Here is a 22,522-nt window from a genome sequence, read left to right on the forward strand (position 1 = left end):
TCTCCTATGATTACTGTAGTTCCTTTCTGATTTCCTACATTTTGCTGTGTTAACTGCTTTGATCTTCTGAGTTATCAATGCAGTATATCAAATACCAATCAACTAAACTAGTCCATGTTAAAGGGGGATGAGTGACTGAATAGCTAAATACAACAGGAAAAATAAATCAAACCGTCCTAGTCACAGCAAATAAACATCTTCCTGCCATTCCCAGGTGACATCCTCCTGATGAGAGAAAAATGATATCTTACTCCGGAGGAATTCCCATAAATGACTGAGGTCAGTAGAAATTTTTTTTTTAATTATTTTTGTTACATTTGTACCCTGCGCTTTCCCACTCATGGCAGGCTCAATGCGGCTTACATAGGGCAATGGAGGGTTAAGTGACTTGCCCAGAGTCACAAGGAGCTGCCTGTGCCAGGAATCGAACTGAGTTCCTCAGTTCCCCAGGACCAAAGTTCACCACCCTAACCACTGGGCCACTCCTCCACACATCCTTCCCCTTGTGTTTTACAACACATTTACAAGGGAACTTCAAGAAGAAATTGGCTCCCAAGACTAAAAACTTGAGGTGTGAGGCAAGAAATTTTTTTTATGCAGTGAACGACTAACCTGTACTCAACAAATGTTCGCATGGAGTTCTAAGGAGAACATAGCCGTACATGCCTTAGTCATGTATTACCTGCTTTGTAGCCGTCAAGGAGGGGAGACTTATAAATTGATAGAAAAAAAATTAACATATCATGCCATGACTGCAAGAACTGTGCTGAAGAGCCACACTTTGATGGATGTAACCTTGGGAAGTTACAAAGTCCATAGGACAGGAGCAACTACTGTAAACTGAGGACTACACAGGAAAAGGGGAAGAGTGAAGCACTGCAGGGATCTGTAGTAGGAGCAATGGTGAGCTGAACACTTTACCCCACCCCAGCCACGCCTCTTCCACATGCCCCTAGCCCCCTACTTCTAACTACACCTGTATATTTGACAATTGCTCAACTTAGATTATAGATAATACCAATTGCTTTTACCTCCTCTGGAAGAGGCCTTCAGGAGCAGCTAGAGGGTAAAGGGTTGGGGGACTTGCTAACAGTTTGTGAGGATGTGGGATGCAATGGGTTTTATTAGATATATTGCGATGCCACCAGTCTCTAAGTATTTTTGATATCATTCCTTACATTCACACATTTATGTAAAGCAACTGGAAGCATTATTTTGTAGTTGTCTGATATGTAATTTGCTCTGTAATTTGGGGGGGGGGGGGGGGGGGGAAGAGGGGTAGGCTGGTCCACATTAGGAACCCTTAAGTCTATTAATGCATTTTATATGAATTAAACTGCTTTGGGTTCCTTTGAGTAATCCTCCTCTAAGGCTTGCATCAAGAAAACGTGCCCTGAAAATTACCTCAGGTGTGTGGACCAAGGTGGCAGGAAAGACCGGTGCTTTGGCCTAGTCGCTCTTAACCCTGCAAAGTTTTCCTGTCTTAAGGTGAGGAAGCAACTTCCCATCTACTTATTTAAACCATTTCCAGGAATGAAGGAAAACAGCAACAGCAGCTTCCATTGTATACAAATAAATCTAGTATGTATTTATTGGGGAAATCTTGAAAAACCAACTAGGCTGCAGCCCTCAAGGACAGAGGCTGCTCATCCCTTAACTACAAGCTATATTCACCACACCAATCAGCCCATCATACACAAGATTCTCTGAGCCTGCAGCCACTGCTCAAGCTGCAGTTATTCAGAGGAAAAGCCTGCATCCCCCATCCACAAAGCCCAAGAAGGGAGCTATTCTTCCTAGCTGTAAAAATGTACTAAAGAGATACAGCAAAAGGAAAAAAAACCCTCCCATAAAACCTGCTGACCATGTCATAGCCAGCAGTACAGAGGGACAACTGCAGTTCCCCATAGAAAAAAAGTACTTGCTTTGACATGTAAAACATAACTCGCGGCAAAATCCAGTGGTAGCTAGAATTTCTGTTATATTTCCTTTCAAACACTGAATCTGTACATGAAACACAGTTGCTACATGATTTCTGAAAAGTATTTAGCGAGTTGTACATGCAAAGACTGGGCCTGCAGCAAAAAATATATAAACTTCCAGCATCTATTTACAAAGAATTTATGCCAAAACCAGGTAATTACGAAACCTGAGGGGCTGGATGCGAAATGTTTTCAAGACTTCACCTGAACATTGCTAGAAAGAGAATGACAGAGCTCTGTCACATGCCTAATCACTCCCATTTTGAAAACATACTGCCACTTCCTGAAGAGGCTTTCACAGTTCTTGAATACCGCGCAGTGGTAGCCCAGGAGCAAATGAGAATCCAGGCAATTCCTGACACATCTTCATTGACGTACCTCTTCCAGTTCGGACCCCGGTGGAGACCACAGAGGTTCTCTTCCTTTTTTACTCCTTGCAGTGGAGTAGAGAACAGAAATGTATCACTCATACTCCCCACAATCAGAAATGATCACCTTTTGTTTGGGTTTTCCATCTTTGGTGCCTTGAGCCTTCATAAAAGCAAAGAAAGTTGTAAGAACAGACTCGCAAGGTAGGAGGCAGTAAACGATGAGCATTGTTTTAAGAGACTGTCCCAGGTTGTCCTACCTCCATCTGTCGTACTACGTCCATGCCTTCCATCACCTCTCCGAATACCACATGCTTTCCATCCAGCCACTCAGTTTTGTCACATGTAATGAAAAACTGGGAGCCATTGGTATTTGAACCAGAATTTGCCATTGAGAGACGTCCTAAAGCAGAGGCAGAACTGAGTAATGGAGTATATATGGTAACGCTAACAGTTACAAAGAATGTTTTTTCCACACCAATTGTAAACCCACCTTATTCAATTTTAGGAAAACAATATATTAAACATAATAAACCATAATAACCATAAAGCAAAATGAACAAGCCTGAAAAGAAAGTACAAGCAAAGAGAAGGCAAAATGGAAAGGTAAGGACAGCCTAGGCCTTACCTGGTTCTGTATGTTTCAGGATGAAATTCTCATCTGCAAATTTCTTCCCATAGATAGATTTGCCACCAGAGCCATTGTGGTTTGTGAAATCACCACCCTGACACATGAATTGTGGAATTACACGGTGAAAACTGCTACCCTTAAAGCCAAAGCCCTTCTCATGAGTACACAGACAGCGGAAATTCTCTGGAAAATAAGGTGGTAAAAATAAAGCATAAGAAAGCAAGACCTAGGCATCAAATGACCCTTTAAATACTACACTAAGTGGCTAAGTTTAGCTTTATTTTCTAAAATCAGCCACTTCAGCAAAATGGTCATGAATGATATTCAGGAGCAGGAGTGGGAACAGAACCCGGCTCTTGAAAAAGCAGAGCAGGCCGAAGGCATCCAATGTTTGAAATATAATTTATTGAAAGAAGACTCTACAAGGTACCCTGTTTCGGCACTAAGAATGCCTTCCTCAGGAGTCTGGATGCTTCGTCTTGAAAGGTTAGTTGACAAAGTGCGCTGGAGTCTTTTGTAAGTGACGTTTTGGTCTTAACAAAGACCTTTAGTGTATATTAAAAGATAAGGATGCTAAACGCTGCTAGTTTTTTTTTTTTTTTTTCTTACAACAAAGTATCCAGACTCCTGAGGAAGGCATTCTTAGTGCCGAAACAGGGTACCTTGTAGAGTCTTCTTTCAATAAACTATATTTTAAACATTGGACGCCTTTGGTCTGCCGGGTTCAGTTCCCACTCCTCTACCTGCTCCCGAGACTTTTCCACCTCTGGTGATTTTGTTGCACATGAATGATATTCAACAGGTCAATTGCAGGAGCTGAGACAGGACGATGCCACAGACCCGTTTCCTCTAGAAACTCTGGGGATAGTTCTCCATGGGTGCAGCTAAGGACTAATTAGGGCACAAAGTAACAGCTTCATGACAACAGTGTAGATTGTTAATACCGGGAAACAAGCTGTCCAGGCCTCACTCTGCAATATAATTTTGCAAGGCTCGACCTGACACCTACACACTAGCCCATGTGAAGGGAACTGACCTGATAAGCAAGTGGCTGCCTAAAGCTTTTAGGATAAAACCCCATTTCGCCACAATACTGTTTTAAGAGATATCATCTCTCTGGTTGTCTTAGCAGGGCAGGAGGGTCTTTACTTCAGAAGTGAGGACTTACCCGCTGTCATTGGCACAATGTCAGAACGCAAGAGGAACCGGATCCTGCCTGCTGGCTTATTTCCAATTTTTATGTCCATGTAAACCTGAGGATTTGCTCTCGACTTTTTAGCTGGGGGCTCAACCTGAAAGGCAAAAACTAAAGACTTACTAATCCTGAAAGCACAGACCCTCCATTTAGCACAGTCTGCTCTCAGTGCAGGTATTCATTTAATACAATGGATCACACTGTAGCCAGAGCTCCCCAGACAACAAAAAAGTAAGTCTGTTCCCATTTTATCTGCAGCTTTGCTACCTACATCTTCTGTTATGTGTTTTGTAGGTTCTGAAGCACCTTCTTCAGCATTCTCCAGTGTCTTGCCTGAGAACTTCTTCAGCCAGTCATCATCAGACCAAACTGCAGAACAGAAAAATAATAATAATTAAAAAAAAAAAAAAGACCTGGGATAGAAAGCCAAGCAGAGAATGAGTGCACCAAAGTCCTGGGGTGGAGAGTGAGGCAGAAGTAGTGTTACCCTCCACAGCTTCATGGTAAGCACAGAACATACACATGTCTCATTCCGGCCAAAACACTCACTTAATACTCCCTTGGAAGCTAATGCTCAGGGTGAGGTGCCACCATGTACTCACTGCCTTTTGGCAACAGACAACGAGCAGCTCCCTACAGCTGGGGGAAATTCTGTGCAGTTGCACAATATAAGCAGCACCCCCTCACCTCCCCCCATGCCCATCAGGCAACAGGAGGAAGAGGAGAGCGGCTACACACTGGGCCACATCATGCTCCTCTGCTGTCTGGATTCAGATGCTGATTTGAACTGCAGCACTTCAAGCTGTCCCCTGAATTTCAGATCAACGCTCTGACTAACTGGCAGCAGGAGAAGATATGGTCCAATGGGCAGTGACTGCCGCAGGGCACACAAACAAGGAATTGTGTGCCAGAGCTGTTTTTTTTTTTGGGGGGGGGGGAGAAAAGAACTCAAGTAGGACAGAAGGAACAGAACTCAAGCCTGGAGACACTGATAAAGGAGCAGAGCGAGAAAACTGGGAGTTAAATACATTGGAGAGAGGACAGAGAAAGCTGGTGCTTGGCCCTGATGGTGGGGGAGAAAGAGGGAGTGAGAAGAAAATGAAGCATTGGTTGGGGAGGGTGTAACCTGGAAATTGAGATTCTGAGAAAGGTTGAGCCTAAAATGGGGGGGGGGGGGTGGGGGAGGAGCCAAGCCTTGTGATAGGTTAATTCTGCACAAAAATCATATAAATAAAATCACAAAGTAAAAGACATTTGCATGCACAAATTTCCCACATAGCAACTAGATAGATGGCTCTCATGCAGCACTGTGCAAATTACATCACTTTACACGGTAACAAAATATCCACCTCCTTTACCAAAGGCCAAAAATGTGCTCATTTCTGAGTCCTGTACCATGCTTACTGTACCAGCTTCAAGGAAAAGGTTAGGCTGCTGACTATCAGTTGAAGGTTTGCAAGAGAAAACCAAGCGTATCTGGAAGGTTTCAGTGTATATAAGTCCCGTTTTGTCACACTGATGAATTGGACTTCTGGCCACAAACACTCACGGTTCAATGTGTTTGTCAGTCTATATGGTACCACATCCCTGTTAGTTTTGCTGCTGCAGTCAAAAATACCTGTCTAGAAACTTTCAACCTCCAAGAAGTCTCTCAATGCCACCTGCCTGTTTTTCCCCCCGTTTTCTTTTTTCAACATACCAGCTCTGGAAGACCCCTCTTTAATCCTCATTGGTTTAGCCAAGTTGACACGAATTGTTCTACCAAACAACTCAGATTCATTCTGTAGAGAATTGAACAAAAAAAAAAGTAAAAATTCCTCTCAAATGGCAGAAACAATTCTATTGGGTGAAAAAAAAACCCCACAGCAGAGAGGTGTGTACAAAAGACCAGTGTAACTTTTTTTTTTTTTTAAAGATACAAACAGGTAAAATAAAAACTTTGTTTATGTAAAATGCAGAAAACCACCAGGAATATTCACAAAGATTCTGCACAGAGGGACACCAAAGACTTCTAGATGTATAATTTATTTTATAGAAGAGTCTGAACAGAAAGACCAAATTAGCAGTTACAATGAAAGGCAGTATTTGCTACCGTTAAACACACAGGGGATGGTGAACACACATTCAGGCCTGGGAAAGGTGAACTGTATAATGCAAAAGTCTGGTTCATACCATGTTATCAATAGCTGCTGCAGCGTCCTATTAACAGAAAGAAATAAAATCACATTACTAGTCAGTCATTCATCCACTTATCTTCCAGAATCTGCTCATATAAGTGACTAATGTACAGCAGAGTACTGGTAAGAATTTCTTCAAAGCAAAGTAATTATAGAGAAGGAAAGAAAAGAATCATTTTCACCTCTGCCATCTCAAATTCGATGAAAGCAAATCCTCTGTGCTTTTCTGGGAACAGAGAAAAGCAAGCAGTTACCACTCACGTCGGAAGAGCTACACTAGTTATTCTGTAGAAGAGAGACTGTAATTATAGTTATAGTTAATTTTGTAAAAAATAACCCGCACCCTTGTGTTCCCTGCTAGGAGAGAATACACTGAAGAAACAAAATCAGTGAAGACCAAAAAAGAAAATGCTGCATTTGCTCGAATAAATATTAATCAGTTATCAGAAAACTGTATATAATTACACCGGGCACATTGTGAAGTGCGCAAGAGTACACAAAAATACACGCTTCCCAATTTAACTAAAAGCATAATCCATGTGTAATAAAGCCAGACTGTGAAAAATAATCTAGTGATGAGAAAAACAGTCAAAAAAAAAAATAGAGAGACAATAAAACAACTTACCCAGTGCAGTACAACAAAGCGTTTGCCCAAACTGCAGTGTCTAGCATGCTAATAATGCGTGCCAGGTCAGCACGCCTTATTTAAAAAGCTGTTTACACCAGAAAGTCAGCCAGTGCAGTCCAAAATCAAAACTGAAACAGACTATGGTCAGTAACCTTTAAATGTAATGATTTGTATAACCCACACCTTTGTTTACCCCGCACTGGGTAACCACGGTAAGTAAAATCTTGTATAGCCCGTGGGTTATATTAGATTTGCAGAAATATACTATACTGCTAGGCTTAAAAACAACATCACAGTGGTTTACAATCCCCAAACAACTAGAAAAGAACTCCAGTAAAAAAAAATAGGCCAGATTGACTCACACAAGATCACACATACTGATCCATAGCCACAATATACCCCACAAATAGCAAAGAAATGCATACAAATTAAACATTAAAACAGACCTCTAGGCTTGATCACTGCTAATCCCTAGTGAGGGATACATGAAAAACCAAGTGAAAAAAAAGTGTGCTTTTTTAAGAGGCACTTAAACCATGGTAAAGACTGTACTTCCCACAAAGATTTTAGGAGGGAATTCCACATGGAAAGTGTCAGATACAAAAAAAAAAACCCTTCCTAGTAGACATAACATGTATCTCCTTCACAGATGCCAACATTAACATATTCAAAGATCACAAAGACCTAGATGGCACATATTTATCATTTATTACAATTTGCTAAACCCGCCTTTTCACTAAACCAAGTCAAGGCGAGTCACAGTAAAATCATAACAAAAAGGTAAGTAAAGAACACCAAAAATTAAATAGGACAGATGAACACACACACAAGAGAATCATACAACAGACATTCCATGGTTGCCAACCATAGGCATATCCTGCGTTACAGGAAACCCTCAGAACGGATATCTAAAATAAGAAATCTAAAATTCACTGGGCAAGAAAGCCATCAAATGCCAAATTGAAAAAGTCTTGAGTCCGATCTTAAAATTGTCAAAAAGAAGATTCTGACCTAAGAGGAAGTGATCACGAATTTATGAGTAAGAACCACCACCAATTTAAATCAAATATGGTAAAATACAGGCAACCACTGTAATGCACATACAAGGGTGTAACATGATCAAAACCAGGCAGCTTAAAATCCTTTGTTTAGCTACAAAGTTTTTATATCATTTAGGGCCAAGATACTTAATAACCTATCAAATTATCTGCCTATCAGAACTGTCCTCAAGACTAGATACATCTTGATGGGCTGGAGTGGGGCTTTACATAGTAACATAGTAACATAGTAGATGACGGCAGAAAAAGACCCGCACGGTCCATCTAGTCTGCCCACGACAAACTCATATGTGTATACCTTACCCTGATCTGTACCTGTCCCTTCCAGGGCACAGCCGTACAAATCTGTGTAGCAGTATTTCCCATCTCCCAACCACCAGTCCCTCCTCCCATCACCGGCTCCGGCACAGACCCCGTATAAAAAGTCTGCCCTCCCCCATCCTAGCCTCTCAACCACCAACCCCTCTTCCCCCTGCCACCCAATTTCAGTTAAGCTTTGATGGGAACTCTAGCAGTTTGGGAATAAGGCTAGTGCTGAGCAGACTTCTACAGTCTGTGCCATTTTAAGAACAGATCAAGATAAGGTATGCATATATCACATCAGACTATATGAGGTTATCTTGTTGGGCAGACTGGATGGACCGTATGGATCTTTATCTGCTGTCATCTACTATGTTACTATATAAATATATGTTGAAGCTGTAATTAAATTCCTTAATCTGATGCATCAGGAAAGAAACCTACTCAGATTTCACAGGGGTATTAACAAGGCTATTTTTCAAAGTCTTGGGTCAATATTCAGTATTGGTGGCTGAATCTGAATGAATTTAAAGAGACGAAGTGGCATTCCTAGGGGCGCTGACACCCGGGGCGGATCGCTGATGCGCCCCCCCCCCCCCCCCAGCAAGGGAACCCCCTCACCCCCGGGTGCACACCGCTGGGGGGGAGGGGTGCCGCGTGCCGGTCAGCGTCGTTCGTTTCCATGCTCCCTCTGCCCCGAACAGGAAGTAACCTGTTCCGGGGCAGAGGGAGCATGGAAACGAACGAGCTGACTGGCGCGCGGCACCCCCCAGTGGCGTGCACCCGGGGCGGACTGCCCCCACCCTTGGTACGCCACTGAAGAGACTTATTTTTGGTTAAAAAACAAATAAGAACAGTTTTTTTTAAATAATGATGCAGTGTTTGATGTTATTTTTACTAACTTGAAATGTTTGACAGCACACGTGACTGAATAAAAAAAAAAAAGGAAAGCATTAAGGTATTTTTTTTACTATCCTATCATTACAGAGGTATACAAAACAGACCACCAGAATGTTTTTAGTTACAGAATAAAGTAACCACACCTACTGCCTTCACTGTGTCTGTATTCATTGGTGTGCATTTATCACATACACATGCTGTGGAGACCAGGGGAAAAACTGGTTCTCCTCAAAGTGTGCATTTACTCATTATTATTTAGATTTTGCTCACACCTTTTTCAGTAGTAGCTCAAGGTGAGTTACATTCAGGTACTCTGAATATTTCTCTGTCCCAAGAGGGCTCACAATCTAAGTTTGTATCTGAGGCAATGGAGGGATAAGTGACTTGCCCAAGATCACAAGGAGCAGCAGTGGGATTTGAACTGGCCACCTCTGGATTGCAATACTGGTGCTCTAACCACTAGGCCATTCCTCCATCATTGCTCTATCCCCTCCCCTTCTCCCAAGATACAAGATGCAGCAGCAAGAAGGGGAGAACTAGAAATGAAAGACCACAGATTTGCATACACTGCCTCCACTGCATGCAGATTTATCTCATGCATATTCGTTGTCGATACCCTGAAATCCTGACTGGCTGGGTGCAAGGGTCCAACAGGGAACCACTGCTTTAGACAAATGATAGCAAAAAAGACAGCCACATGCATAGATACTTGACCAATTTTCAATATTAAGATATAATGCTAAGATACATTAAACAGAGACACACGATACAATGCTGATGGCTGGACCCATCTAGTCTATCCAATTTGCATCCTGTTATTAAGCAGAAGCACTTTCCAACCTTTTAAACACGACGGCTCAAAATCATATGAGTGCAGCACAGGAAATCCAAGCTATACATACTCCATACACAGGGTCTGGCTTGGGGCTGCCCACAAGGGTGTGGGAAGACAACAGCTGTTACTGCAGAAGTTCTAGCAAAGCAATAATCCTAGTAATTCAAGAAATATCAGCGGCCCAAGGAAATCACCAGGACCAAAGCCATCTGAAGTTTACGAACAGACCAAGATATTTTCCAACAGCAAACCCCCAATCCCGGCAGCTGCAGGAAGTCCTGTTAAACACAGATATTTATAAAGAAATCCTTGACACACAATTGAAATATGCAAAGATGAAGAGGAGGAGGAGGAAAGCCTTCGCACCGGTCTCGTAGTCCAGCGGGATCTGGATGTCCGTGATATCACCGAAGGGAATGAAGGCCGCGTGCAGAACCTTCTCGTCCACCTCCTCGGCCAGGCCACCTGTAAAGCCAAAGGCATAGGTTACTGGACATAGGCGACACCCAACGCTGGCCGCACACCCGGCAACAACAGCCCTCACCTTACCTACATACAGCACCCGCTTGGTTGCCGCCATCTTGGTACTCCTTGTGGCCCTCTCGGCCCCCGTAGCGCGAGCCTCGTAGCCGCAACGTTCTGAGCGTTGTGTACGCTGCGGGCAGGCGGAGTGAGCGCAGCCGCAGAGTCAAAGGCTGACTAGGCGTGGCTTAGTCATTGTGTAGCATGGGAGGAGCTTGTGAGCCGGATTGGCTACCGTTGCAAACAGGATACTGGCTGGGCTAGATGGACGCAATATGGCTATTTTTATGTTTCTTAAGCTGCTTTCCTCTGCCTAGCAAAAAGGCACAGGTTGGTCTACTGTTCTTGGGCAGACCATTAAGGGATTTCCAGGTTTTTGCTGCAGTGGGCGAGGGACCAGATGTCTATGGCTACCAGCTCTACTTGCTCCAACTATGGCAGGACCTTTGAGGGAAAGTAGGGAGGGAGCACCTCAGGGACTCCTCCAGAGCTGCCTATTGGTAGCTTGGCTGGGGTGGAATGCTCACAGACATGGGCTAAAATACTAAAATCTTGGCTGTATGCACTGTGGAGGCCCAGGTTGGAACCCATGTGGTTTGGGGGGGGGGGGGGGCACTTAGGGGTTCTGGCTGGGATTTTGGGCCCCTGCTTGCAGCAGCCTTTCCTGCAGGGACTGTCTTTCTTCTATGTTTGTACAGCGCTGCGTATGCCTTGTAGCGCTATAGAAATGCTAAATAGTAGTAGTAGTAATTTGCTGATGACACAAAGTTATTCAAAGTCATTAAATCACAGGATTGTGAAAAATTACAAGAGGACCTTGTGAGACTGGGCGTCTAAATGGCAGATGACATTTAATGTGAGCAAGTGCAAAGTGATGCATGTGAGAAAGAGGAACCCGAATTATAGCTTCATCATGCAAGGTTCCACATTAGGAGTCATGGACCAAGAAAGGGATCTAGGTGTCATCGTCGATGATACTTTGAAACCTTCTGCTCAGTGTGCTGCTGCTGCGGTAGCAAAGAAAGCAAACAGAATTTCAGGTATTATTAGGAAAGGAATGGAAAACAAAAATGAGGCTGTTATAATGCCTTTGTATCGCTCCATGGTGCGACCGCACCTCGAATATTGTGTTCAATGCTGGTTGCCGCATCTCAAAAAACATATAGTGGAATTAGATGCAGAGAAGGGTGATGAAAATTATAAAGGGGATGGACGACTTCCCTATGAGGAAAAGCTAGGTCTCTTCAGCTTGGAGTAGAGAGGTGTGGTAGCCGTGTTAGTCCACGCTTAAAGGTTATCAATAGAAATCAAACAAAATAAAACATGGAAAAGAAAATAAGATGATACCTTTTTTATTGGGCATAACTTAATACATTTCTTGATTAGCTTTCGAAGGTTGCCCTTCCTCAGATCGGAAATAAGCAAATGTGGTAGCATACCCCCACCCTCCCACTCTGTCAGACTGTCAAAGTAATGCTTTGATGTTTCTCTCATATATACTATCTGCTACCACATTTGCTTATTTCCGATCTGAGGAAGAAGGGCAACCTTCGAAAGCTAATCAAGAAATGTATTAAGTTATGTCCAATAAAAAAGGTATCATCTTAATTTCTTTTCCATGTTTTATTTTGTTTGATTTCTATTGATAACCTTCAGCTTGGAGAAAAGGCGGCTGAAGGGAGATATGATAGAGGTCTATAAAATAATGAGTTGAACGGGTAGATGTGAAGCATCTGTTTACGCTTTCCAAAAATACTAGGACTAGGGGGCATGCGATGAAGCTACAATGTAGTAAATTTAAAACGAATCAAAGAAAATTTTTCTTCACTCAACATGTAATTAAACTCTGGAATTCGTTGCCAGAGAATGTGGTAAAGGCAGTTAGTTTAGCGGAGTTTAAAAAAGGTTTGGATAGCTTCCTAAAGGAAAAGTCCATAGACCGTTATTGAATGGGCTTGGGGAAAATCCACTATTTCTGGGATAAGCAGTATAAAATGTTTTGTACTTTTTGGGGATCTTGCCGGGTATTTGTGACCTGGATTGGTCACTGTTGGAAACAGGATGCTGGGCTTGATGGACCTTTGGTCTTTCCCAGTATGGCAATACTTATGTACTTATAAGGGCCGTAGTCATCTGGAGAGGGCCCAATTTGGCAAGAGTGGTGCCAGGAACAGGTTGTCAGCCTGCTGCTCCTCTTCCCCTTGTAAATGAGTCCGGGCGGCCAGTGGGGGTTCCGACGACCTTCCCGCGCTATCCCCATAGAGAGATCTGAGCTAAGAAGAGAGGCCCTCAAGGAATGGGAGAACTGGGTTGTTTTCTACAGGAGCAAACGCTACCCCCTTCCTAGAGAAGTTGTTTTTTCCTTCTCCCTGCTTTTTGTCAGGGGCTGACCAAGACGACTACCGATCTGGTAAAGGGGGGGTGGGGTACATCCCTCAAGCACCCCTATGACCATAAGATGGATACCATCATCAACAGCTGTTTAGCTCCACTAAAGAGAGTTCAGTTCCCTCCTTCCCAGAGGCAGCCCAGTTGGAATCTTTGGTGGCATATCTGGCAGACTTGCTCTATGATTTGGTACACGTGCTCCCAATCAGTCGCTCTGGCTATGGGAACTCACACCACTGACTTTGGCTGCAAAATTGGGCAGCAGTCAGCTACCTTTTCACAGTCAGTCGATGTTTAGTGAGGATCTGGAAAAGTTGGTAAAAGGTCTTGGTGACGTGAAGCCACAGTGGCTACTTGAAGATAAGTCCCGGAGGCCAACAGCTTCTGGGGGCAGAATCAGCTGCAAGATTGGGGCTTATACCTTTCTAATAAGTTTTCTGGAGGTTCAGGCCTTAGGGGTGAAAAGAGGCAGTCCTTCATGGCACCAGGTGGTTCAGAGATGGAGGAGGACCCTGACTGCAACCATGAAATCCTTCCAATTGAAGGTCAGGGGATCACTCCCGACCCATAGCAAATAAGCTTATCATGCCATTTTTATCTGGGAGTGGACCCTGATCACCTTGTTCCAGCGGATCTTGGAAGTGATTTGAAACAGTTATGCCTTGGACTTAACATCCCTGAGTTCCATCACTTTTGTGTTCTTCTGTGGCTTCCCTCTCAAGAGACGGGTGGTGCAGGACACCTTGGATGACCTGATCCAGCTGGATGCCAAAGAGGATGTTCCCCTTGCATAGTGAGGCTGGGGCCACAAGGGGAGGTCCTTTCGACCCATTCTCGATCTCAAAGGAGTCAATATGGCCATATGGAACCCTCCGCTCCGTGATTGAATCAGTTTGCCATGGGGCGTCTCTGTCCTCTTTGGATCTGACTAAGGCCTATTTTCACATAATTTGGCCGGAACGCAGGCGTTTCTCTGCTTCTGTGTTCTGGGAAACACGTTCAGTTTCAGTCCCTTCCCTTTGATTTGCCCACAGCACCTCAGACCTTTTCCAAATTGATGGTGGTGCTTAATGCCTTCCTCCACATGGAAGGGGGGTATGTGTGCACCCTTATCTTGATATGGGCAGATTTGGAGGAGGACTCTTGAGCAGCAACAGCTTGGGTCATAGAGACTTTAGAATAGCTCAGTTGGTAGTCAACTGGAGGAGCCACCTCAAGCCAGCGCAGAAGTTGGTCTATCTGGGTATGCACTTCTGACTGTCCCAGGATGGGTCTAACGCTGGAGAGAATTGCCAAGCTCCAGGCTCAGAAGCCACTCTGGAGGCAGTGCCTTGGGCTTGGGCTCTTATGTGCCTCCTTCAGAAGGCTCTGCCCTCTCAGTGGAGCCTCAAACTCAAGCATTCATGACTCTCCTCCCTCAGGAGGGAACTGGAGTGCTGGAACTATTTGATCTGCCTTCCTACCAAACATCAACCAACCGTGAAAAGGCAGCCGAATGAGGCAATCCTTATATTTCAGATATGCTGCCCAATTTTGCAGCCAAAGTGACTGATTAGGAGCACACTTGTACCAAATCACAGAGCAAGTTTGCCAGGTACACCACCCTAGATTCCAACTGGGCTGCCTCTGGGGAGGTCAGGAGCTGAACTCTCTGTAGCATAGCCTAGGCTACATAGCTTCTTACAGATCGAGGCCTGCACCTTGAGGGTCGTGCAATTGATGGATGTACTTGAGGGATGTACCCACCCCTTACCAGAATGGTAGTCGTCTTGGTCTGCCCTTCACCAAAAGCAGGGAGAGGAAAAAAAACCAATCAACTTCTTCCCTAGCATGAGTTTGCTCCCGCAGAGAGCAGCAACCAGGTTCTCCCATTCCTTGACAACCATTTCCAAGAGGGCCCAGTGGAGAGAAAATATCTTGGCCAGCTTACAGTAGCCAGACAGAAGAAGATGCCCTCCCCTGGTCTTTTGTGGGGAGGCCACAGACAACTGAAGCTCATCTAAAACTTGCTTAATAAGGGCAGAAAGCCCTCCTAAACAGCTGTACTATGGTAGACTGCCTGCCTTCCTCCGGAGACAGCTCCCTGGACTCTAATGTGTTTGAGTGAACGGGAGAAGCCAAGCAGACCACCAAATCATCCTCCTAGTTCAGGTGTCTATATGGGAATAGCGCAAGAAGGTCATTGGAACCCCCACTGGCCACCCTAACTCATTTACAATGGGCGAGCAGAGGAGGAGAGTGGAGGAGGAGCATTCCTGGCACCACTATTGCCAAATTGTGCCCTCTCCAGACCACCAGGGCCCTAGTGATCCCTTCAGAAAAGGCTGCTACAACCGGGGGCCCATAATCCCGGCCAGAACCCCCTAAGGGCTCCCCACCAAACGGTTCATACCTGGGCCCCTTCCATGCTCCTCCCCAGGAGCTGCGCAGTATCCAAGATGGCCAGCGCTCCTGCCAAAAAACATCTGTGGTTTTGGCCTAAGTCTGAAATGCATTCCACCCCAACCAAGATACCCATAGACAGCTCTGGGGGAGTCCCTTACGTGCTCCCCACTCTCCCTCAAAAGTCCTGTCCCATAGTTGGGGCAAGTAGAGCTGGTAGCCACAGATATCCGGTCCATGACCCACTGTTGCTGCATTAAAAACCAGGAAATTCCTAAATGGGCTGCCCAAGAACAGTAGACCGATCTGTGCCTTTTGCTCTGCAGAGGAGAGCAGCTTAAGCAACATAAGAATAGCCATATTTGGTCAGAACAATATCCTGTTTCCAACGGTGGCCAATCCAGGTCACACACACCTGGTAGAATCCCAAATAATAGCAACCTTCCATGCTACCAATCCCAGGGCAAGCAATGGCTTCCCCATGTCTATCTCGATAGCAGACTGTGGTCTTTTCCTCCAGGAACTTGTTCAAACCTTTTTTAAACCCAGATACACTAGCCATTGTTACTACATCCTCCGGCAATGAGTTCCAGAGCCCTAACTCTTTAGCCTTTCCTTATGTCAAAGGACTTCCATCCCCTTTATCATTTTAGTTGCTCTTCTTTGAACCTTTTCTAATTCTGCTATATATTTTTTTGAGATAATGCAATATTCAAGGTGAGGTCACACCATGGAGCAATACAGAGGCATTATAGTATTCCTGGTCTTATTTACTTTGACAGAGAGTTTCCCCATTTTATTGTTTTGCTAAATTTTATGCATTTGAAAAATCTGCAGCAGCCATCTCCTCTCCAATTGTTTTTTTTTTAAGCTTGAAAGCTCTGGAGGAAGAAGGAAAGAAGGGGCAGGTCAGGGATACCACAGGAACTAGCTAAAAGTGAGGACCCAAATAAGGAGGAGGCGCAAAGGGCACCCAGAAATTAACTGTGACCCAATCCCTGGGAAAAACCCCAGCAACAGGACTCAGTCAACCAGCTACCGGCCCACAGCTAGGCACTGTGGGAGTCAGGCCACCCCAAGAGACAAAAAAAAAACTCCAAAAATCAAAACCTACCACACCACTCCAAACTGCACCATCTGTTGGAGGCAGAGAAAATACTGACCAGCTCGAGGCTACACCTGTCATCACTGGTGATGTCACTGAATCTTGTCTTTTCTCTGCTTCCATCTGCTGGTTGGAGGATACAACCACTAGTGTGGACAGGTCTGGCTGGATGATAAGAAAATACATTTAAATAGTTTCCTTTCTAATGTCAAAATGTATGAGTCAACTCCATGGGTAATGTTCTTCTGGAAAGAATTATTCAGTCTAAAGGAGGCCTATATAAATTACCCGAAAAGGAGAAGAAATGCAGACATATATCAGGTTGTGGAGAGTACGGCACAATAATTATACAAAAGCACTGAGGAAAAGCTCCAAATCAAAGGCAGCACAGGAGCAGACAGTGGACGCACACACTGTAGACTAAGATTAGATCCAGTACAAAAGCCTTCAACCCCCAACAACAGTCCAAGAGATATCATAATTGACAGGCCCTATTGAAGTGTTAGGCAAGTGCCCCATAACTACCAGATGCGCTTCTGTCTGGGGTTTACGTTTCTTCTGTAAATGCAGAGTGTTTCCACAACACAACTCTATGGGAAAATCTGTTTGTACAGATTTGACTCCTTTTTGGTACTCCGTCTACATGTAGACAGATTATACATTTGTAATTATTCACTGATCTCTCCTACTTCCATGTACTTGATTGTTTATGCCGGATTAATGTATGCCTTTTTCAGACTGATGTAAGCCACATTGGGCCTGCCCGTGGGTGGGAAAATGTGTGATATAAATGCTATAAATAAATAAATTTATAAAATAAGATTCTTGGATATTCCAATTTTACCCAGATGAAAACAAAATCAATGCGTTGCTCCCTCCAACTTCCTACCCTAAAGTCAGCATTCTGCTCTCTCACTCTCTTCAGAACGTCATTTTATAATTTATCTATGCACCAAAGTAATACCAGTATAACAAGGAACAGATTTTCTGAGCACTTTAGCCTTCCTCACCCCTAGGAGCATGAACAGAACTCAAGACATACCCTCTTAGGCAATAGGAGGATTCCAGAAAAGTCCAGAAAGAACAGCAGGTGTGTTGTTGGTTAAGACATAGGACTAGCCATACTGAGTGAGATCAATGGTCCATCTAGCCCAGTATCCTGCTTCCAGTAGTGACCAATCCAGGTCACAAGTACCTGGCAGAAACCCAAATATTAGTAACATTCCATGATACCGATCCCAGGCAAGCAGTGGCTTTCCCCATTTTATTTATTTAGCCCCAGGAGGGCTCACAATCTAAGTTTGTACCTGAGGCAATGGAGGATTAAGTGACTTACTACTACTTATCATTTCTATAGCGCTACAAGGCATACGCAGCGCTGTACACCATACAAAAAGGACAGTCCCTGCTCAAAGAGCTTACAATCTAGATAAGACAGGTAAACAGAACAATTAAGGGTAAGGGAATAAAGAGGTGAGGATAAGGGACAGGGCAAGTGAGTTAGGAGTCAAAAGCAGTGGTAAAGAGGTGGGTTTTAGAGTTAAGATTTTCTCAGCTGGCAGTTTGAGATCTACCAGTCTCCAAAGATTACAAACTGTTTTATACTGCTGGACAATTATGTAACCCGCTCTGATGTCATTGTATTAGAAGGGTGTTCTATGAAATAGTATAAATAAATCTATACAATAAAACAGAGCTTTCCCTCTCCTTTGTGAGCCTGAAGATGTGGAATAGTCTGGTACAAGCTGGATGACAGGTAATGTTCTGATATTTGGTTTGGTTTCAACTGGCATCACCTTAGTTGTCACTCTGGGTGACTATAACATAACAATGATATTTATATCCTACCACAAAGTTCTAAGCAGTTCACATTTTCATCAAGAGAGCAGGCCAATCTCCCTTACAAAAGTAAACTAGACGTCAATACAATTACTCTAGTTCCCCTTTGTTGCCCTCGGATCAAAACAGCAAGTTAAATTGCCAACCTAATCCAAGATGCTAATATCCAGGACTGTAACTGGATTCACCAAAGCTTTTTCTCATGGGAGGTAAAAGGAGAGAAAGAACTGACAATAACCCTCAAAGCAAGGGATATTTTGGATTTTAGTACTCAAATCCCTTTCCAAAATACATTGGTATTGGGTTCCTGTTGTTAAGGATCCAAATCATTTGTTTATAAAGTCTACTGTAGGTACCTACAGGTAAAACCTGCCATGTATAAAGGAAATACAAAGCGTTAACTGTGTTATGGTCAACTATCTTAAGTGGCATAATTGATTTATTGGTTCCTATTTGTTAGGTATGTAGATTTTAGGATTGTTTTATGTAACACAGCCACTCTTCCCACTAGGATGCAATAACGTTGAAAGAAATAAATGAGAAAAGATACAATTACAATTGGTACTTAATTAATAATCGCCAATCTCCCTTAACTGACCCACCTACCTTCCCTTACAATCCCCAACTCCAACCTCCTTCTTCACCTGGAACTTCATTTATGGCACTATTCCATACTCAAGATCACAAGGAGCAGCAGCGGGATTTTAACCGGCCACCTCTGGATTACAAGACCGGTGCTCTAACCACTAGGCCACTCCTCCACTCCCATGTCTATCTCAATAGCAGACTATGGGATTTTCCTCCAGGAACTTGTCCAAACTTTTTTTTTTTAAACCCAAATATGCTAACTGCTGTTACCACATCCTCTGGCAATGAGTTCCAGCGCTTAACTATTCTTTAAGTGAAAACATATTTCATCCTATTTGTTTTAATAGTATTTCCATGTAATTTCATGGTGTGTCCCCAGGTCTTGGAATTTTTTGAAAGAGTGAAAAATCGATTCACTTTAACCCGTTCTACACCACTCAGGGTTTTGAAGACCTCAATCATATTACCCCTCATCTGTCTTTTTAACAAGCTAAAGAGGCCTATCCTCTTTAGCCTTTCCTCATATGGGAGGCGTTCCATCCTCTTTATCATTTTGGTTGCTCTTCTTTGAACCTGTTCTAATTCCGCTATATCCTTTTTGCAATACAGAGACCAGAACTGAATGCAATACTCAAGATGAGGTCACACGACGGAGTGATACAGAGGCATTATAATAGTCTTGGTCTTATTTACTATCATTTTCCTTATAATTCCTAGCATTCCATTTGCTTTTTTGGCCGCCGCTGCACACTGGGAAGAATATTTTACCATACTGACTACGACACCTAAATCTTTTTCTTGGGTGCTGACTCCTAAGGTGGACCCTAGTAACAGGTAACTATGATCTGGATTATTCTTCCCAAAGGGCATTACTTTGCATTTGTCCATATTAAATATCTGCCATTTGGATGTCCAATCTTCCAATTTTTCTTTTTTAAATTTGATTTTATTGTATATGTTGCATAATACAACAAGCAAAAATAGAAACTAACCTCAAACACAGGCACATATCAAAGTAAATACAAAATTAAACAAATTATTAATATCTAGCCCACATCAAGAAGAGAAAGAAGGAAAGTCAAGAAATAAAAAACTACTGTAATTTCACTTTTTTTTAAGCTTGAGTTTTTAATGTTTGAATTTTATGTATTTGTTTTTTTAGATTTTTCTATTTTATAAACCGCTTTATGTCTATTTGTTTAAAGCCATATTAAGTTTTATTTAATAAATATAATTAAAAGAGATATAATCCTCTTCATAACAGAGCCAGTCTTCCAATTTCTTAATTTATTTAATAAATATAATTATTTAATAAATATAATTAAAAGAGATATATCCTCTTCATAACAGAGCCAGTCTTCCAATTTCTTAAGGTCTTTCTGCAATGTTTCACAGTCCAAATGTGTTTTAACAACTTTGAATAGTTTTGTGTCATGTGCAAATTTAATCACCTCACTTGTTATTCCAATTTTCAGTTCATTTATAAATATGTTAATTGGCACCGGTCCCAGTACAGATCCCTGTATCACTCCACTATCCACCCTCCTCCATTGAGGAAAATGGCCATTTAACCCTACCCTCTGGTTTCTGTCCAATAACCAACTCCTAATCCACAAAATAACATTACTTCCTACCCCATGAGTTTTTAATTTTCTCAGGAGTCTCTCATGAGCAACTCTGTGAAGCTTTCTGAAAATCTAGACACACTACATCGACCAGCTCACCTTTATCCATGCCTTCAACAAAATGAAGCAAATTTTATTCTTTATAATAGTTTCCACTATTTTGCCAAGCATTGAAATCAGGCTTACTAGTCTAATTTCCCAGATCACCCCTGGAACCCTTTTTAAAAATTGGTGTTACATTGGTCACCCTCTAATCTTCAGGTACTACGGACAATTTAATTTACAGGTTAAAGATCACTAACAGCAAGTCAACAATTTTGTGTTTGAGTTCTTTCAGTACCCTGAGGTTTATACCATCTGGTACAGGTGATTTATCATTCTTTAACTTGTCAACTTGGCAGAGTACGTCTTCCAGGTTCACTGCATCATCACCCTTGAAAACCATTTCTGGTAGATCTTCTTCCGTAAAGACTGAAGGAAAGAATTAATAGTCTCTCCGCTATGGTCTTGTCCTCCCCGAGTGCCTCTTTTACTTCTTGATGATCTAACGGTCCCACGCATTCCCTCACAGGCTTTCTGCTTTTGATGTACCTGAAAAAGTCATTACTATGAGTTTTTGCCTCTGTGGCAAGATTCTCTTTATATTCTCTTCTAGCCTTCTTTATCAATTCTTTGCATCTAGCTTGCCAACACATATGTTGCTTATTTTCTTCATTCAGATCCTTTTCCATTCTTTGAAGGATTTATTTATTTTCAGTATTTATAGTCTGCACTATCTGCCAAATTCTAGGCAGAGTACAAATTAAATATACATAATATCAAATCAGACATATAATAAAAATGAACAAAACAAATTACATAAGACATAATATAAACATAAAATAAATTCTCAATAAAAATATCTAAACAGGCAATCAATAACTCTAAGGCAAAAATCCAGAAACTAATCATCATAAACTGCAGGCTTCAAATATGGTTGTTCTAATTTAAAGAAAAACTGTATATCATCAGCATGAATTCTGTAATATAGGCCAAGCGTGCCTAACAGAACACATAGTGGCCTCAAAAAGATGTTAACGTGGCCAGTAACTCCGACCCAGAGGCACATCAGTATGTTCTTTTGGCTCTAATAGCCTCTTTCACTTTACCTTTCAAGTATGTTGGCTGTCGATTGCTCTTCTTTCCACCATGGTTAATACGTGGAATACATCTGGTCTGGGCTTCCACAATGGTATTTTTAAACTATGTCCATGCCTGATTTAAAGTCCTAACCTTTGCAGCCAATCCATTTAGCTTCTTTTTAACCATTTTCCTCATATTATCATTGCCCTTTTGAAAATTAAATGCTGCTACAGTAGATTTCCTTAGCGACTTCACTCCAGATCTCAGCTCAAATTTGATCATGTTATGATCACTGTTTCCCAGTGGACCTGACACCATTACCTCTCGTACTATGCCCTGAGTTCCACTAAGGACTAGATGTAAAATAGCTCCCTTTCTTGTCGGACCAGTTGCTTCAAGAAGCAGTCATTACATCTAGGAATTTAATCTCCCCATTTATCTAATCAACACGGAGGTAACTGAAATCACCCATTATTATACTGTTACCTAATTTGCCAGGTTTTCTCATTTCTGTAAACATTTCTTTTCTGTTTGCCCTGTCCCTTCACACATGGAATTTCTATCCATAAGGATTTCACACTGCTGTTTCATGTAGAATGTTTATTTTGTTTGACTCCTTCCCTCTTTAACATACAGCGTAACCCCCCTCCTTCAATCTGATCCACTCTATGACTGCAATATAATTTGCACCCCGATAACACATTGTCCCATTGACTGTCCTTTTACCAGGTCTCTGAGATGCCTTTTACATCTATCTCTTCATTTAGTACTTTCGCTCCCCATCTTATTTTTTAGGCTTCTAGAATTTGTATGCAGACATTTCAAATTGTGTTTTTCCCTTTCATCTACAAGCTGCTTAGAAGTTGACGGGGATAAT

General features: G+C 42.6%; 1 protein-coding gene across 3 annotated transcripts; it reads right to left on the reverse strand.

Moving 5' to 3' along the window:
• Positions 1-1,961: 1,961 nt before the first annotated feature.
• Positions 1,962-10,701, reverse strand: PPIE (peptidylprolyl isomerase E). 3 transcript variants are annotated; one of them, XM_030218901.1, is made up of 10 exons: positions 10,624-10,701; positions 10,441-10,539; positions 6,536-6,579; positions 6,349-6,375; positions 5,876-5,957; positions 4,448-4,545; positions 4,150-4,273; positions 2,979-3,164; positions 2,611-2,753; positions 1,962-2,513 (listed from the first exon to the last, which is right to left on the reverse strand). In XM_030218901.1, exons 1-10 carry the CDS (start codon positions 10,652-10,654, stop codon positions 2,445-2,447), a joined length of 903 nt encoding a protein of 300 aa, XP_030074761.1. In that variant the 5' UTR covers positions 10,655-10,701; the 3' UTR covers positions 1,962-2,444. The 3 variants fall into 3 exon arrangements, with proteins under 3 accessions (XP_030074761.1, XP_030074763.1, XP_030074764.1); XM_030218903.1 differs by lacking the exons at positions 10,441-10,539; positions 10,624-10,701 and adding an exon at positions 6,979-6,997; XM_030218904.1 differs by lacking the exons at positions 6,536-6,579; positions 10,624-10,701 and having other exon boundaries at positions 10,441-10,511.
• Between the last annotated feature and the right edge of the window lie 11,821 nt (positions 10,702-22,522).

This window comes from Microcaecilia unicolor, chromosome 11, assembly GCF_901765095.1.
Source record: "Microcaecilia unicolor chromosome 11, aMicUni1.1, whole genome shotgun sequence".
In the NCBI taxonomy this organism is placed as follows: domain Eukaryota; kingdom Metazoa; phylum Chordata; class Amphibia; order Gymnophiona; family Siphonopidae; genus Microcaecilia; species Microcaecilia unicolor.

Bases quoted from the DNA above. Each gene is read 5' to 3' on its own strand.
- PPIE (XM_030218901.1), bottom strand. From the start codon at position 10,654: ATGGCGGCAACCAAGCGGGTGCTGTATGTAG. The intron at 10,540-10,623 runs GTAAGGTGAGGG...TTGGCTTTACAG, and splicing joins CAAGCGGGTGCTGTATGTAG to GTGGCCTGGCCGAGGAGGTG. The intron at 2,754-2,978 runs GTAAGGCCTAGG...CCTCTGCTTTAG, and splicing joins CCTGAAACATACAGAACCAG to GACGTCTCTCAATGGCAAAT.